The 19,065-nt window shown below is 40.9% G+C and overlaps 1 protein-coding gene across 1 annotated transcript; it reads right to left on the minus strand.

Moving 5' to 3' along the window:
* Positions 1 to 295: 295 nt before the first annotated feature.
* LOC125345893 (olfactory receptor 9A4-like) lies at positions 296 to 1,233 on the minus strand. Its single transcript, XM_048337960.1, is given in 3 exon segments — positions 296 to 644; positions 646 to 728; positions 730 to 1,233. Coding segments are annotated over 3 exon segments (936 nt in total).
* Positions 1,234 to 19,065: the final 17,832 nt, after the last annotated feature.

Raw genomic sequence — 19,065 nt, forward strand, 5'->3', positions numbered from 1 at the left:
ATAAAGAGAAACAGAAAATGTTTCCTTTCTCTAGTTCCTCCCACATCCCATGAATACACCTCTTTGAGGTCAACAGTACAAAGAGGCAGAGAAAAACTCTTATGAGTTTCTAGGGCCAGAGAAGATATACTTGCATCTTCCTTGGTTGGAAGAGCAGATCTTCTATGGAAGGAAGGACACAGGATCTGTAGTTTGTACACAGGGGTCTGAATTTTACAATAATGATCATGGAAGATGAAGAGTCAGGAATTTTCAAGGCTACAGATCCACAGTGAGATCATGACTTAGAGAAAAGCTAATCATGGAGGAGCTGGCAGCAGCACTTTTCTCCACCCCAAAGGGTTTCTTTGACTTGGTCATTCCGGAGGGTGAAGAGGAATGGATTCAGCAGAGGAGTCACCACGGAAACCAGCAGTGAGGCTACCCTGTTGTACTCTGCCTGCGTTTGCTTGGGTTTCACAAAGAGGAAAGAGCAGCTGCCGTAGCCAATCACAACACAGGTGAAGTGGGAAGCACAGGTGGAGAAGGCTTTCCTCCGGCCAGAGCCTGAGGGGATCTTGAGGATGGTGGAGATGATGTAGGCATAGGAGATGATTGTAGGGATCAAAGAACCAATGATAATGAAAACAGCCATTCGAAAAAGGGTAGACTGTGAAAAGAGTGTCATCACAGGAGAGTTTGAGCAATTGTCCTCGGTCACAGTAAAAATGGTCTATTAGATTTGATTTGCAAGAAAGTGAATTGAAATGTGGCATAGACGGGCCAGATTTCAGAAAGGAACCCAAACACCCAGGACACAATTACCACCCAAAGGCAGGTGCGGCTGCTCGTGGTGATGTTGAACCTCAAAGGGTTACAGATGGCCACGTAACTGCCCACAGCCATCGACCCAAGCAAGACAAGCTCAGCGGTCCCCAGAGAGAGATACAAGAAAAGTTGGGCAATGCAGCCATTCAGAGGTATTTTCTGGGTACCAGGGACCAACAGCCCCCAAAGCATCACAGGAACAATGGTAGTTGTGAGCAGGATCTCCAGGACAGAGAGATGGCTGAGGAAGAAATACATGGGGGACAGAAGACGTTTGTCAACACAGACGATCATGATGATAATCGTGTTTCCCAGTAATGACACTGAATACAACAAAAGGAATATCATAAAGAGAATGTAGTGTAGCTCTTGGGATCCAGGAAAGCCTAAGAGGAAGAAATCGGAGACACTGGAGCGATTGTCCATCACTTAGGTCTTGCTTTTGCTTCTCACAAAACCTGACACGGAAAGAGAAGTGGTATTGCTTCACATGGTCCTGGTCCCAAGAGAGAAGGAAGAAAGGTTACGATGAGAAAAAAACTCCAACCTGAAGGCTAGATGACATGCCCCTGCTACTGTGTTTTGCATGTTGCCAAAACTTTGTGGATGAGTTACCTAAATGGGTGGAGATCTGTCTTCTCCATGTGTATAGAGAAGCCCAGTCTTCCTTCCTAATCCTTTTTCCATTGTCCATGCCTAATCCTAGGTCTCAGTGGCTATCACATTCTAACTGGCTAATTTTGAGCCCTGTCAGTAATAGTCTTGTTGGACCTGAGATTGTCCTGGTTTCTCTTGAGCTAATTTCATCAGAGGATCTAAAATTGTCGTGCAGCATGTTCCCAGGGTAGAACTTTGAACTACAGGCCTTGACAATAATGGTAATGCGAAGACCCATGCTGGGGTCAGTAGAACAAGACTGGGGTCAAGGATCAGCTGATGTGCTCGGATTTTCAAATGTCCACATTACAGAGCAGTAACGTGTCCACATGAAAACACTAAGGTAGTGGTGTCATTTTCCTAAGCTGATCCACTCTTCTCTCACTCATTTTCCCCTCGAAAGTTCTGGTGGAAGGAAAGACAATACCTGACATGGACCAGAGACTGAGCTCAGTCTATCAGCAGCAAGGACACTGGCTCCCTATGGTAACTCCATTTGTCACATTAGTCAAAGGTCATTTCCTCAGTTCTAGTTCTAATGACCTACCCAAAACAAGAAGGCAAGCTCATTATTCGATTTTAATTTTTCTTCTTAGAACATGCTATTACCTCAGATAATATATCTCATTTATTTCAATCTCTCATTTACTATTAAACAAGTGTAGTGATGAAGAAAACAACCAAAAATCCTGCTTTGTGGACTTCCTCACAGAGAAGCTTAGTTCAGTAACCTGCGGCAGTACTGTGCAGAGATGAAAACATGTCTCTTTCTAGTTTCCTCTCCCTCTCTTCTTCCCATGGGTTCTTAGTCATTGCGGTACCTCTTCTTAATTAGCCCACATTCAGGGAGTCCCTAAGCAATCAGTCTAGGGAAAACAGAAAAAAAAAACTTTCAGTTATTTCCATTTTTGACCAATTGAGGTGTAGAACTTTTGAAAGTTTGAAAAAATCTGAAATCATCTCAGTCGGTGATTTCTTAATACCAGGGTTGCCTTCCCCAAAGACTCTAACTCTAGATTTCCAGAAATCGTAGACTATAAGAAATGTACTTTCTTGGTTCTTTAGCTAAGGCTCTTTCCAAGGTGATCTTTAGTATGCTGGGCACTTATCAGTTCCATTCTCTATCAAAAGACACCACAGTTGACTCTAAAACAAGCTTATGTACGTACAAGATACTAAGTAGCCTGTGTTGCTTTGTGTTCTATCAAGGGAAATAGAAGCTATCTGAGCTGTATCAAACACACATTGAGATCCAAAAAGATGGACTGAATTGATTCATGATTCAGTGGTAACAAAGTTTTGCTAACAAGCAGAACTTCTGCATCCAGGAACAGGTCCTCCTCTGATCTATTCTCTGTTTTATCTGGTCATTAACTTCACTTGCTTTTTCTTGGTGGTACTGGAGTTCAAACACAGGTACCACTTGAGCCAAACCCCCAGCCCTTTTTAATTTAGTTTTCTTTCTCTAAATAGAGTCTTGCATTTTATGCAACTAGCCTGAGATGGAGCTGTCCCTGTAGTCAGGTTGACAACCATTCCAAGCACGCCCAATCCCAGAAATTCCCAGAACTGTTTGACAGGCTGACCACGACACTTCCAAGCTAGTATGACAGGTGTGACTCCCTACTCAGGGCCCAGGGAGTTACCATAACCCCCCATCTTGACATTGTAATTTGGAATCTATAAAACTGAGAAATCTAGACACTCTACCTCCACAAGTGGTTAATCAAATTAAATCAATTGAAAGTAAAAACGACTTCATTAAAAATCTAAACATAAAATCCATGTCCTCCAAAGCTACATATATATCGGGCTTTGTCAAAGCCTTAACTCCTCTCGTGTCCCATGAAGACAGATGACTCCTCTATTCGTTCCCCAGAGGGCTGTGTTCCTACTTCTGTGACCCTACAGAAGGTTATCTTGAGGTTCAAACCCCTAGGGTACCTCCACCGGGGCAGTGTCTCAGGCTCTCCCTCCCCTGTGCATGAGTACATCTATCTGTCCGCTTTCAGGAAAGGTTCTAGCAGCCTCGTGTGTGTCTGCTTACTGGCTGGGCCCCTTCCAAGCGGAGAGAGCAGAAGGAAGCCTCCACAAGCAGCTATATTCACAACTTGGAATAACTGACGAAAATGTAAATTGCAAATCTGCTTGGTGCTGGAGAAGACAGAACACGCAAGAGTTATAAAACATTTATCTGAGTTTGGGTTTTCATTTTAAGTATGCCTGTTAAATCTGAGAATGTCAATGGGTGCCGAAGGGTAAAATTGGAAATAAGCTTCCTTCCCGATTCCTTAAATTGCTCAAGCCCAACAAGAGTGTCACATAATTCCACAGAAATGTTCTCAGTGTGGAACTCCACATTCTTCCAAAGAGAATGCTGTGAAAAGTCTGGTCTGCAACCTTTTCTCTCCTACTTCACAACGTACAGAAGATACCTTCCCTTATGACAAGTGTTGCTCTACCTTCTTTTTCCTCATATTGTATTCCATCTTTGGCTGTCATATTCTTCACTAGCTAGCCCCCTATTGATTAATTTTTGTTGTTTCCATTTCTATTCCAAACATTGATGGTATAAACTTTCTTAGAAATTTATAAGTATGTATGCAATTTGATTTCTGGAATAAAACCCTGAAGTTGACAATTCAATTTGTGGAATAAAACCCTGAAGTTGAAATTTCTAGGTCACTATAAAGATGTATTAAAGTTATTACTTTCTTTTTTGCCGGCACCTCAGTTTGAACTCAGCTGCACACTTGCTTAGCTTGGTTGCTCAGTTGGCATTCTACCATTACATGAACTGTACCTCAAATCTAGCATTACTTGGGGGATAAGGTCTTGCAGGCTTTTCTGTCTAAGCTGGCTACAAATAGTAATCCTTGGGGCCTCCTGAGTAGCTACGATTATAGGTGTGAGTCGCTTTGTCTAAGCTATTGTTTTTCTCTAGAATCAAATTATAGTCCAATGATTTTGGAGTGGTTTATACAATCACTAAGACATCATGATAGGTGAGCTCATTTTTCTGACCTAGTATGAGCCAAGAATATAATTCACATTTTATTTTTTAATTCTTAAATCGAAGTGAAAATCAAGGATATGTCTTCAAAGAGAAATCAAGCTGAATGATGGTGGTTTATACTGGTAATATTAGCTACTCAGAAATATGAACTGAGGATTACAGTTCAAAGCCAGCCTAGGCAATAAAGTCTACGACACTCTAATCCCCAATTAACCACCAAAAAGCTGGAAATGGAGCTGTGGTTCAATGAGTGGAAGAGCATTATCCTTGAGTGATAAAACTGAGAGGTAGTTCCCAGGTCCTGAGTTCAAGCACCAATATTGACAAAAAGAGAGAGAGAGAGAGAGAGAGAGAGAGAGAGAGAGAGATCAATTGGCAAACCTGATCAGATGAAAAATATTGAAAGATAAAAAATATTGAAAGATAAAAATTATCTACACTGACTAAAAAATATGTGGAGCAACTAAGTATTCAAAATAGTGTTAAATGAGTTGAATTCACTTATCATTCCAACACAGAAATCTGAAGATCCAGACCCAGATGGATTTACTATTGTATTCTACCAAATATTTAAAGCAAATAATAGCAATCCTATGTAAACTCTTCTAGAAATTCTGAAAGAAGAGAAAGCCTCCCGGTTCATTTTACAAGGCAAGAATTATCTCCACACCAAAGACATTATAAGAAAATAAATCTCTTAACTAATAACACTGACAAACATAGATGAACACTTCTTAAACAAGTATATTAGCAGAATTATATCCAGGAATAAATTAGAAAGATATCATTAAAAATAGTTAAATTTTTATCCTAAGATGTGAATCTGATGTAACATTGAGATAAATCAGAGTAACTCACCCTGTTAACTGAATTGAAGAGAAAAGTCTCTGATCATTTCTAGAAGCCCAGGGAAGTCATTTCACACAAAGCATCATCTATCAATTTAAAACTCTGAGAATACGGCTGGGAATATGGCCTAGTGGCAAGAGTGCTTGCCTCCTACACATGAAGCTCTCGGTTCAATTCCCCAGCACCACATAGATGGAAAAACGGCCAGAAGGGGAGCTGTGGCTCAGGTGGCAGAGTGCTAGCCTTGAGCGGGAAGAAGCCAGGGATGGTGCTCAGGCCCTGAGTCCAAGGCCCAGGACTGGCCAAAAAAAAAAAAAAAAAAAAAAACTCTGAGAATACTAGGTAGAAAGGCATGTACCACAAGTTGAGGAACAGAACCCATGAAAAATGTTGAGATGTCATGCTTACTGATGAAAGCCTAAATACCATGTTTTAAATGTACAGAACAAGGCCAGGTACCTACTGTCTTCATTTCTGATCAACATTGTACTGGAAATCCTTGACAACCTTGGCAAGTAAATGGAACAAAAAGCTTACAATTAAGAAATAAAGAAACAGCCGGCACCAGTGGCTCACGCCTATAATCCTAGCTACTGAGGAGGTTGAGATCTGAGGATCATGGTTCAAAGCCAGCCTGGGCAGAAAAGTCCCCTTGAGACTCTTATCACCAATTAAACACTCAGAAACCAGAAGTAGCACTGTGGCTCAAGTGGTAGAGTGCTAGCCTTGAGTATAAAGAGGCTCAGGGGCTGGGGATATAGCCTAGTGGCAAGAGTGCCTGCCTTGGATACACGAGGCCCTAGGTTCGATTCCCCAGCACCACATATACAGAAAACGGCCAGAAGCGGCGCTGTGGCTCAAGTGGCGGAGTGCTAGCCTTGAGCGGGAAGAAGCCAGGGACAGTGCTCAGGCCCTGAGTCCAAGGCCCAGGACTGGCCAAAAAATAAATAAATAAATAAATACATAAATAAATAAATAAAAATAAAGAGGCTCAGGGATAGTACCTAGGCCCTGAGTTCAAGCCCCACAACTGAAAGAAAAGAAAGAATAGAAAAGAAAATTAAGAAACAGGACTCTTCATTTATACAAGGCATCTTGTTCTATGTACTGGTTTTCTAGGCCTACATGCACCCAAAATAGAAAATGAGATTATTAGTCACTGGGTAGAAGGTCAATATGCAAAAATCTGTCATCTACCATGTCAAGTGAAATAAGCCAGCCTCAGAAAAACAAACATCACAAGATTTCTCTCCTCTATGGAGAATCAAAAGAAAAAGAGATGAGAGTGGAAGGAGTCTATTGGGGAATAACACTGAGACCACCAGGAGAGTAAGGAAGGTGGGGTGGGCAATAGGAGAAGAGGTGACTTATGTTCAAAGTACCTTGTTCACTGATAAAAAAAAATGCCATATGTTAAAGCCAACTAACATGCTAATGATTGTCTATAGTACTCATGTATCCTAGCAGTAGACATTATAAAAGCACAGAGAAAACTAGGGTACACTTAACAATTCAGAAGAGGACCTACATACTTAGAAAACATTGCTGAGATAAATAATATCTAAACAGATGGTGAAATATTTTGTTTTCATGAAGCAAAAGAAAAACTTGTTAGAATAGCCATTCTTTTTAAATTAGTTTGTGAATTTAATGCAATTCAAATTAAAATCTAGGAGGGCTTTTGTTTATGTTGAAAAACTGGCTATAAGGTTATATAAGGCAACATCATAACCATAGTATTACTTTTGTATTTTAATATATATGATTTAATATATACATAATTTTAATATGAAGTTATATTAAATCAAAGAATCTAGACATAAAAAACAGCACATCTCCAAACAGATGCCTGTCTGGCTGAGCTCTTCTGAGTAGCTTTCTCCAAATACTTATGAGAATAGGAAATTTCGTTTGCTGTGAAGAAGCTAGATACTAGCATGGTAATGCAGCTAGAGTACAGAAATTTTAGTGACTATGACATGGTTTCAAGATAATGTATGATCATGAATAAGTCATCAAAACTGGAGCCAAGACACCAGCATGTGAATTGCTGTTCTTGCTTGCTGTCTGTGTGCTTCCTTGCCTCCTTGCTTGGAATTATCAGAGCCTTGCCATACATGATATGTAATTTTTACTCCATTTCTGTCTTGCCCAAAGTCGAGGAGAAGGAAGAGAGAACAGAACCTTTCAGCCTCCACCAAGTCTCTTCAGGAGCTAATCTCTTGATGGAGCGCTGGACAAAGCTAACATTTCTTCAAACTCATCTCTCTAGATGACCAACCGAGCCAGAAAGCAGCTTATATGCACTTCATTGGATTCATTTCCGAGGTGTGTTCAACGGGACATCCTTTATCCCCAGGCCATTCCGTGTCAATGTTTGACTTCCCACATAGGTACAACGGGCCTCCGGTGACAGGAGATGTCATAGTCCACAATAAGGAAAAGTACCTGATTCCCAGAAGTGTTCTTCTTTAATGTCACCTCAGGCCAAGCCTTCTCCACCCCGGATCATCCAGAAATGCTGACATTCTTCTGCTTCTTCATGGGCTTCGGTGCTCCCTGCTCCTTCTTTGGGAGAGTTCATTCCACTTCCCACTGAGCTCTGCTTAGTTTATGTCGGGTTTCGGGTAAGACACCGTTTTACAGATGCTCCTCTGAACCGAACACAGGCCCAGGGGCATGCCCAGATGTTCTCCAGATGTTCATAGAGCACTTGCTAGGGCACTCCCTGGATTGCAGAGAGGACCAAGTGACTCAGTTCATAGCTGAGGCTCTTGATAGAAATTCCCTCAGTAAAAGAGACGTGCCCAATTTATGGTCTTTCCTCTGAGGCAGCAAGGCCTGTTGAAGCAGCAGTATAAAAGCCTAGGCTCCTTTTTTCTTCAGGACAGTTGTGAAGAACTGCCATAACTTGAGAGCAGCCTGTGGAATTGAAATCTCTGAGATAGCCGTATTTTACTCTGTCACCCTTCCCTCATGCCATTGTAGATTGTTCCAAAGATCAGTCTAGACGGAAGGTAATGATATATACTCCGGCTCTAAATGAGTCACCACTTGTAATTGTGTATGTCCATACTTGTATATGTGTTGTTTGTATTTTTTTATCAATAGCGTCTTTCTCTTCTGCCCAGGCTAACCTCAAACTCATAATCCTCATGCATCAGACTCCCAAGTAGGATCTTTTCGTGTGTGTGTGTGTGTGTGTGTGTGTGTGTGCGCGCGCGCGCACGCACGCTGCTCCTGGGACTTGAACTCACTGTCCCTGAGTTTTTCTGCTCAGAGCTATCACTCTGTCACTTGAGCCACAATGCTACTTCGGCTTTTGGTGGTCAGTTGGAGATGAGTCTTACAGTCTCTTCTTCCCAGAACTGGTTTTAAACTGAAGTCCTCAGATCTCAGCCTCCTGAGTACCTAGGATCACAGGTGTGAGCCACTGGCACCAGCAGGACCTGTAAATATATCATATGGGAATATCTGTCTTCATCAAATATGATGCATTCCAGAAGAAATAATGTCCACTTTCTTTACTGTTTTTTCCTCAACACAGTCAATGTATTCAATGTAATTCAAAACAGTGAATAGCTATTCAAATACTAAATTTCTTGTGAAATTTTTTCTCATTTTAATTTTAAATAAGGTTGAGTACTTTTCATATTTAAAAGCCATTTATATTTCTCTTTCATAGATTTATTGGTTTGTAAAAGAACTGCACGTATAAATCAAAGAAGCCTTTATTTCATATGTTTTTATTTTTGTATTTTATTCTCCTCATGCATAAATATTTCATTCTTGTGCAGTTAGGTTTAACAGCCTTTTAGTCTCCTGGGAATCTGTGTTTTCCACTGAAAAACCTACATTCATACTCCAAAATAATTAAAGAGGAAAATAATCTCATTTGTTACTTCTTACATTCAAATATGTTTCAACCATCTGTAATTTATTTTTATTTTGGAATCAAGGGATATAGATTCTGGGTTGTGTTTTTTCCAGACATTTCATCAATGCAATGTGTATTTCTAGGATACAGAGAAGTAGGGAGGGAAAGAGAGAAGAAGAAAAGGGGGGAGAAAGGAAAGGACCAAGATAACCAGTTTGGAGAATTTCCATGACCCAAAACAAACAAAATCCAGATAGAAACCTCCTCTATCTCCGCTAAGCCAAGAACAATGCTGTATTTGGCAGAGTGGGGCATGAATGAATGAGATAGTAGAATAACTAATGATACAAAAAAAGGGCTAAAGAATATGAGCTGTGGTAGAAGAAAGTCTCCAGTACTTCATCTTATGTATGATGAGCCTGATACTTGGAAAGATTGAGTGGCTTGTTATGGTCATGCAGCTAAACTAGCTGAGATAGAATGAGAGAGCAAAGATTTCTGGCTCCTAAAACCGCCTTCTACAGGTTATCATCCTTGTGTCCACAGACAGCTGGTTGGAGGAATCTCTGGACACCTAACCAATGCTTGAGATTCTCTGTGACACAGGGTGACATCAGAGCTTGAATCACAGCCCCTAAACATATAACCCGGAAACATCAGTTTTCTGTAGTCTATGTTCTTTAAGACATGATTCTAAGAAGTGTTCCCTCTGAGGTGAATTCCAGAATTAAATATATTAATTCAGGACATGTTAATTCCCTTTCTCTTATGTCTCTTATATTCGTCCCATATAATCAGCGCATAATCTTTTACATAGCAGATATTAATGATATATGTAGCAGTCAACTGAATGACACATAAGTAGGGTTTATGTTTAAGTTGATGAAGAAAAATAATATGAAAAGTTGTAATGAAGTCTTTGGTATCAAATATGATTGAAATTCAGCCTATGTTATGCAGTAGTAGGTTTTAGTAACTATTGTTCATATGAAAACTGAAAGCTACTCCAGTCCAACACAGGAGACATAGTATTTGTCACAACTTCCATTGGCTCCGTGACTTTCATGATGCATTTAATTCACTTTACCTCTTCCTTATTCTGACAGATTTCAGAATCAAGTAAAGACCCAAATCCTTTCTAAGGTTTTAGGCTTAGACATAAAACATGCATCTGGAAAGAAAACTGAAGATTTTCAATGTGTAACTCACATTTTCCTACCAAGAAACACCTCTCAAGTGAAAGAATTTAATCTTGTTTAGAAGTCTTGCTTCCTGCAGAAAATGATGCCCTTCCTCTAATGTTAAGGGATAAATAGGTAGCTCTAAAAAGAAATAAACATTCACAATCAAAGAATAATGTGTTACACAAACAAAAATTTAAGTGTGGCATTGCAATATACGCAAAATCATGGCTGTGCTGTGTGAATTTTTTGAACATATGTGATAAGTCGATCAAGTAATCTATAATTAGTATTTGTTTCAGTTGTCTAAGCAAACTGTCAGGGTAAAACTTGGCAAAGCAAGGCTTTCGGAGGATCCCTGCAGTGCATGTTTGATGGAATGATTCTCATGTGGTTCTTCCTGTTCTTCAAGAGATGGGGATACTGGTGTCTTGGGAGATGTCCCTCTCCCTCTGAAGCAGTGTGTCTCCCTCTCTTGTACGTGGACAAGAAGAAAAGGAAGACATTGTAGAATCAGAATAAGCTTGACTTTGAATACTCTAAGCTCCTGCTCTCTGAGAAGGGGAGAAAAAGAAAAGGGGTAGGCTAGTAGCGTGGCTTCTCTTCAGAACTAGAGCTCAGACAAAATAGCTTAAGCATTAGAACAAGAAAATTGTGTTGGCTTATCCATGTTGTTTCCTTTGTGGTGGTTGAGGTCAAAACCAGGACCTTGTGTATGTTAGGCGAATGTTGTAGCACTGAACTATATCCCTTACCCTATTGACCAGCTTTGAAAAGGTCAAGGTCTTTGAGAATCTTCTTGTCCCCTTCTCTTTCAATCTGAGAAAACTTATGTTACTTTGACTAATAAACTATTTTGTCGGGGCTGGGGATATAGCCTAGTGGCAAGAGTGCCTGCCTCAGATACACGAGGCCCTAGGTTCGATTCCCCAGCACCACATATACAGAAAACGGCCAGAAGCAGCGCTGTGGCTCAAGTGGCAGAGTGCTAGCCTTGAGCGGGAAGAAGCCAGGGACAGTGCTCAGGCCCTGAGTCCAAGGCCTAGGACTGGCCAAAAAATAAATAAATAAATAAACTATTTTGTCATTCTTTATTACTCTTAATAAAGTCACATCTGAGCCCAGGTTATAAAATGTATGCAGCCTCAATCTCCTTACCAGTTCTAGGAGCCTTAAGCCATAACACGCAATGCTACCCTGAGATCCGGCTGCACTGGTGGGGTCCTGCACTCTATAGTCCCAGCTAATACCATTGCACCCAATAGTCCCAGCTAATACCAACTTTTAGATCTCTCCTTGGGGCATTGCACATGCAAGGAAAGCCATTTAGGATCTTCTAGATCGGCTATCTGCCACTGAAAACCTGAAATGATTGAAAACCTCCATTTGAGACTAGTGGATGGATCACCTACATGGACCCCAACCAAATTCCTTGTCCAACAATTTGGGGATGTGAGAAAATCAGTGGTTTTTTTTTTTTATGCCACTAGATTTCAGGTTTAGCGACAGATAATCATCAAAAAGCTCGAAATCAGCAATTCGCCCTTAACTTTGCCTATCATCCCCACATTCTCCAGGTTCATGATTCCAAGGATTGTTTAACCCTCACCTGATTTATTAGTGTGTCAGAAGTAATCTAACTTCCTATGGACATATTTCTTTATTCAAGGTCCTACTCAACTTGAAGCCGTTTCCTCCTCTAGATTTTCCAAAATAAAACAATCTCTGCATTATAAAACAATTGAAACAAAATGTAGCTTGTATTATCATTGACTGATGAACAGATATGCTGTATCTTAGTGTGGTGTGCATACATGTTTAAGCACGCGGTGCATTTCTAATGCCACAAGTGTGGTGATTGCATACTAGATGAGATATGTACTAGTACATTCCAGATTACTTAAGAATCTCTGGTGAGAACTGTTACACACTGTTCAAAAAGAAATGTCCTCATTTACCTGACTTATGTAACTGTAACCCTTCTGTTACATCACCTTTACAATCAAAATAAAGAAGATCGGAGCTACTGACAGCCAAACTGGTTTACAGGAAAAGTCAATCAGGACTCTTTGCCCATAAGGATGAAAAATTCAAGGAAAGTAGAAGAGAGCACCGTGAGAAAATCAACAGGGTTTCCCTTTTGTTGCACTGGGTTGTCTGTGTTTAATTTGGTTTCGTAGACAGGAGCAAAAAGCTGCTGTAGGCGATCACAGTGCAGGTAACATGCAGGACACAAATGGAGAAGGATTTCCTTCAGCCAAAGCCTGCAGGGCTGCCAGAGATGATGTTGGTATTGGAATCGGTCATAGGGATCAAAGAAAGCAATAACAATGAAAATATTCATTGACAAAGGGACCAGTTATGCAAAAAGATGCAGAGGCAACTGAGAAAGAAATCCACAGGACTGCAGGCAACATCAACTCAGACAACCATAAAAATGACTATATTTCCCCACTAATCTTATCTGAAGCAAGAAGTCAACAAATAAGGACACAGGGTGCTGCTTGTTCAAAGCCAGGGAAGCCCGGGAGACAGAACGAGTGGCACTAAGTAATTCCCGTAGTTCTTTCAGTCCTAGCTCTGTCTTTCTGGAAAAGCTGCAGAACAAATTAGAATTAGCTCAACTCTCCATGCTCCAAGCCTCAAAGTAAATGGGGACAGATTTAAAATTATGCTCATAGATTATGTAGGCTACTCGATGTCATGATTATATAATAGACTCAAAGCCGCATTTTTCTCTTTCTTTCTGTTCAACTGGAATAGACTTTATTGCTTTTCTCATTCTGGCTGGCCATTGTTCAAATCTTGTTTGGCGGTGTGTTGTTTTTTTCTTGTGCCTTTGAATAAATCAATAGTAAATCTTCAGAAGGACGGTCTTGTCTGGCCTGCAGCTGTCAGAACCACCTTGGCAGTTTACTGTTAGCCTAGTGAAGGGGTAATAACAAAGAGCTGATCCACTGGGCATCAGGAACAAACACAGGCACAGCGGCCTCTGACAGCTCCGCAGAAGAAGGACGAGGATGGACTTGTGTGAGAACATACCGGAGGGACAAACGCCAGCCGAGGCTAAGGGACCTCTTCCTGATGACACCTGGGTAACACAAGGGATATCGAGTAGGAACAGTGCACAACTCGGCAGATACTCTTGCATCTGAAAAAAGGAAAGAAAAAAATGTAATTAAATTAAAATGAGATAAACCTCCATTGGTATAAGCAATAAGAACCAGTTGTTCAGGATTTAGGATTAACTGCTTTCCTGTGTGATCTGGAACATTCATCTTCCGGAAGGCAGGGGATATAGTCACTCTTGGAAGTTCCTATGTCTAATGGTTACACATACATCTGAATATTTGTATATGCATACGTGTGCACACATTCACCTTCCCATGTTCCCTTTAAGGGAAACATCTTCCCCAGTGCCCTTCTTTCTTCTAACTATAATCCTCTAATTTATGATGATGGTATTCTCTTAGTTTTAACTTATCCAGGATTTTCTATAACTGCTCCAAAATTTAAATTATTTTACCATGTCATTCCTACATATATATTTTAACTTACCAAACTATATTTCCCAATTTGTGAGCCATAAACTACAAGCAAGAATATTATTCCTCCAACATTAAGGAGGCTAAGACAGGTAGATCCCACATTCAAGTTTTGCCTGAGCTATACAGCAAGACTTTGTTTCAAAAAAGGAAAAATCTCCTCCTGGCCTCATTTACTTAAAAATAACCAAAACCACTACTAATTTATTGTCAATTTCAAGCTTATAGAGAAGGCTATTCTGTAGAAGTAAAGGCTGTCACTGGGGGGGGGGGGGGGGGGCGGGTACCTGTTTTTCACATCCAAGGCTGACTCCTTCCCAGAGGAGGGACCTCTTTCTCTGTCTGTCTCAATTACCCACCACACTTTTCATCTTGACATTTTCAACAAAACTCCCCTGTGGTCCTTGGCTGATCCACGGAGCAGCCGCCACCTCTTCTAAGAGCTTGTTAGAAATGTAGACCAGTGGCTCACGCCTGGAATCCTGGCTACTCAGGACACTGGGATCTGAGGATTACAGTTCAAAGCCAGCCCAGTCAGGAAAGGCAGTGAGACTCTTATCTCCAGTTAACCACCAGAAAGTCAGAAGTGGCGCTGTGGCTCAAAGTGGCAGAGCATTTAACCTTGAGCAAAAGAACTCAGAGACAGTGGCCAGGCCCCAAATTCAAGCCCCACAGCTGACAAAGAAAATAAAAGGAATCTCAGGCCCTTATCAAGACCAAGTGAATCCAAGAATTTGCCTTTCTACATGCCCCTCTTGATTCCTGTGTATAGTACTACTGAGCAGCATTGACCCAGACAATTTTCTGGAATAATTTTCAATTAGGAAAGTCTTTGTCCTGGAACTGAGGGCGTAGTTTAGTGATCGAGCCTTACCTAGCATGCACAAGGCTTTGGGTGTGAGTCCTAAGGCTACAAACTCAAAAGCCGTTGCCCCAACCTCAATAAGAAAGCCACTGGAAGTGAGATTTTGAGGTCACATATATTATTGGTAGAGCCTTCTTTCATCAAGCACGTTAGTCTCAAGACCTATTTCTAGAGACAATAACCAGGATAAAGGACCTGAAGACTCTCATCCTAGTCTGACATTGCTTTTTTTTTTTTTTTTTTTAAGTGAGTTTGGCCAAAAGGCCTGACCTCGGAGCGGCCCTCAGAATCCCATGAAGACATGACCTAGAGATGTTTGCATCCCACACCATTGTCTTGATGAGACAGGGGTCCGTGATGTGCTCAATGTCAATTAGGAAATTATCAAAACTGGCCTCTGAGTCATGTCCATCATACAAAAGTTTCCTAAATGAAAATTCTCCCAGAAAATTATACATCAGTGTCATTCAGATAGTTCATGTGCCACTAAGGCTTCCTGGAGAGACACGGCAGAGAAAATAATGTTGACAATTTCCCAAATTGCTGAAAGAAAATTTGGGATTTTAGTTCTCTAAGTCAAAGTAGTTATTATGCAGCTCTCCAAGTTTACATCATGATGTAAGCAAGCTGCTGCTTCATGGGATTTCAAGGCCACTTCTAATTCATCCAGGCGCGTCTCCCTGCAAGTGTAGGCATCCTCACTTCAACACACTGCCAGCCTGGCTTAGACACTCTATGGAGTTGAGCTCATGGATGGAGTGCTCCACGAATTGAATTGTAAACTGATACCTTTATTCCATGGGTTACTCCCTTTCGCTCTGAGTTTCAACAGCTATTTAGCAAATAAATTAAGATAGCTAATATTCCCACACAGTGATATGATGCCACAGAACAATATCTAGACCTTCTGCCATGCAGACGGCCTATTTTAATTGCTGTGATTAGGTCACCATTTGTGTCCATTCACTAAGATGGCATTTCCATATCTTCAGATGCTAACTCATGTTCCAAATTCATCTTAGTACTTCATTTTTCAAGACAGCAATTATTGAATATTAACTATATTCCAGGTGCAGAAGATACAAAGAAATATAAGACATGGTGTATACATTAAGGAGCTCAGAATTTAGTGTAGGAAGACCAGAGTTGATTGTAGTGTGCAAAGCACTCTGGGAGCACAAGAGAGGAAGTGTCTCTTTCTCTGGGTAAAACAAAAAGAAGTCAAAATGACTTCATGTCATGTGACTTGAACTTTTAGATATGAAGAGCCGTTTTTCACACAATGAGAAAAGTGTGAATTTCTGAGAGGCAACTGATCATGCGAACTAATGGAACTATAGAACCACAGAAGTGACTCTCTGGAAGACAGAATTGACCAGTGAGGTTTGGGGATGGGTGTGTCATCCGGTGTCGTGTGAAGGGTGACTAAAAGATGCTCCACTCCCTCCAATAACTAGAGGTTTCTCTTTACAACAAATTTTGCAGGGGGCACAGTAGGCATTAGCACAGAAAATGTTTGCATATCAAAGCAATGCTGTTGTATTCATGAGACAGTATTGACCCTGCGTGCTGCAGTTTTGTTTCCTTTAATTTTGCAAATAAGTTCTGTAAGTTCAGGGGGAACTTAGCTTCCTTCAACCCTGAGATCCTATATTTCTAACAAGCTCCCAGGAGATGCTGAGGTCCCAAAGATCAGACACGGGGCAGCAAAGGAGCACAGGTAAGTTTTGTTATGCAGGTTATTTGGGGTGTGATGGGGGATTGTTGAGGAAGCCCAAAGCAAATCACATCTTTCCCTGAACTGCTGGGTCAGAGATCCCATTCGTAAGGAAACCTGACAGAAAATGAAAGGCTTCAGATTGACAGAAGCTGATGGTTATTTTAATTTTTAATAAGGGAATGTACAGAGATGAGAAGTAATAGGAAAACTTTGCCTCAGGAGGAAACAACAAGTGAATTTGGGGGCTGATTTTTTTAGTGAGGCAACTGAAGGAAAAGATCTGCATATGGAGAGATAATTGTTTCCCACTCCGTTCTTCAGTTCTTCACAAAGTTTGCAGGGAGAGTAAATAATTAGTCTCCTGAGAGGTAGAAAAGAGAAAGTTCTCAGGTTAGAAAACTGTTTTCCCTGGTGTCTTTTCCAGCAGAATCAGAAAATCCGAAGTATCTGCTTATTGTTGGTGAAATAAAGTCTTACTTGGGTATGACAGAGATTCATACCTTTAAGACGTGCACCCCAAAAGGTTCCCTCATACCCCAGGCCTTTCTTCATTACTTTGGTTCCTGCTAGATTCCTCAAGCTGTGGCTGTCTACAGTGCCTGGAACCACCAGAATGTCTCCTCAAGACATCCTGTGGGCATGGTTTCAGGAGTGAGAGGACGTTTGCCCCATATTGGCTAACCTTCTCTGACTTTGTTGGGAACAGGAAATCTCACACCAGATCTGTTGCTCCTGGGACTTGTCTGCCACCCTAGACTTATGAGGAATGCTCCTCAGTCCCCCACAGCTCCAGCTCCACTCTGCTGCCTCTTCTGTCTTCTAGGAGACTATCTCTCATAGAGCCATTTTGGCCAAAAGCCAAGGATCTTGGGTGCTAGAAGGTAATCATGAGTGAGTAGTGTTTGAATCAGAAGTATTCCCACAGACAGGAACCCACAGACATAAACAGTTTCTTTTGCCTTAAGGTACCAAGAAATCTGTTCTTAGTCTCCTATTTGAGAACCCTTACATCCCAAATCCCTTTTGTCTGTCTTTCTTTTTCTTTCTTTCTTTCTTTCTCTTTCTGTCTTTCTTTCTTTCTTTCTTTCCTCCCTTCCTTCCTTCTTTCCTTCCTTCCTTTCTTTTTTCTTTTTTTATTTTCTTTCTTTCTTTCTTTCTTTCTTTCTTTCTTTCTTTCTTTCTTTCTTTCTTTCTTTCTTTCTTTCTTTCTTTCTTTCCAGTCCTGGGGCTTCAGCTCAGGGCCTGAGCACTGTCCCTGGTCTTTTTGCTCAAGGCTAGCACTCTACCACTTGAGCCACAACGCCACTTCTGGCTTTTGGTTTTCTGTCTATGTGGTGCTGAGGAATCAAACGCAGGGCTTCACGCATGCTAGACAAGCACCACTAAGCCACATTCCCAGCCCCCTGTTTGTATTTCTTTATCAGTAAAACAAACTCCTCAGACTTCTCTGGGAACCCAAGAACAAACATCATCTTCTTGGCCCAAAGATAAAAAAATGGCATTGCCCTTCTCCGGGTCCTTTGTTTTTCACACACACCATCTCACTTGAGTTTCTCCACAGCCTGAAAAGCAGCTGCACTCAGCACCTTTATGACAAAGAAGAAGATGGAGGAAGCTCACTAAGTTGTATCTGGGTTTTAGCCACCTGTAATTATAGGTGACTGTATAAATTACACCTTTGTGTACTTTGACACTCTGAATACACTCTACCCAGACAAAGTGTTCTCTTTTGCCAAACTCAGATTTGCACATATTTGGTGGCCAATGAGAATTTCAACTGTCGCCCACACCAGCACGCTAATGGATCACTTTTGTCTATTCAATTATTTAAGTATCTACTGAAATTATTGAAGTATTTCCAGCGAATGCTAGAAAATACTAGAAAGGAAAAAATAAAAAGTGAGTTTGGTAAGCTTAGATTTTCACAATGAACTGAAGAACTGTCAAAATCAGGTTCTCTGTAATAACAAGATGTGTACGAAGCACAAAAGATTAAAAAAGTACTGTGCACAAGTTCTGCCACAGGGAAAGAACTTGACGGTAGTCATTTAAAATGAAAGAAACAGCACACAAATAAACATAGCACATCTATCTCAAAGTTTAATTCCGAAGTTGAGTTCCAACAACTCTAAGCTCCAGAATAAAAGTCTGGAATCTGAACATAGAGGGAGTAGCAGCCATGCTTCTGGGAGATGGCTGTCACTCTCTTTCTCTAGATTTCTCATCCTTCCCCTGAACCTATGGAGAATACATGGGGGGGCTTGTTTGGGATCAGGCTAACTTTGGTAAGAGGCAGAATCACATGACAAAGAGTAATAAACATGAATGGGGGTTTGAACTCCCAAATAATTTTCAAGATTTTTCTAGAAGCTGCCAGTGACCCCTTGGAAACTAAAAATTGTGATGGAGAGAGTAAAGTATGGTGGACAAATCGCCTGGAGATTCATTGTCTGAGCTCAGAAAAACAAAGGGCATATGTTTTCTCTAAATCTAAATGATAAACATGTACAAAACCAAGCACGGTATATGCATATATCCACAGACAAAT

This window comes from Perognathus longimembris, chromosome 2, assembly GCF_023159225.1.
Source record: "Perognathus longimembris pacificus isolate PPM17 chromosome 2, ASM2315922v1, whole genome shotgun sequence".
Classification (NCBI taxonomy): Eukaryota; Metazoa; Chordata; class Mammalia; order Rodentia; family Heteromyidae; genus Perognathus; species Perognathus longimembris.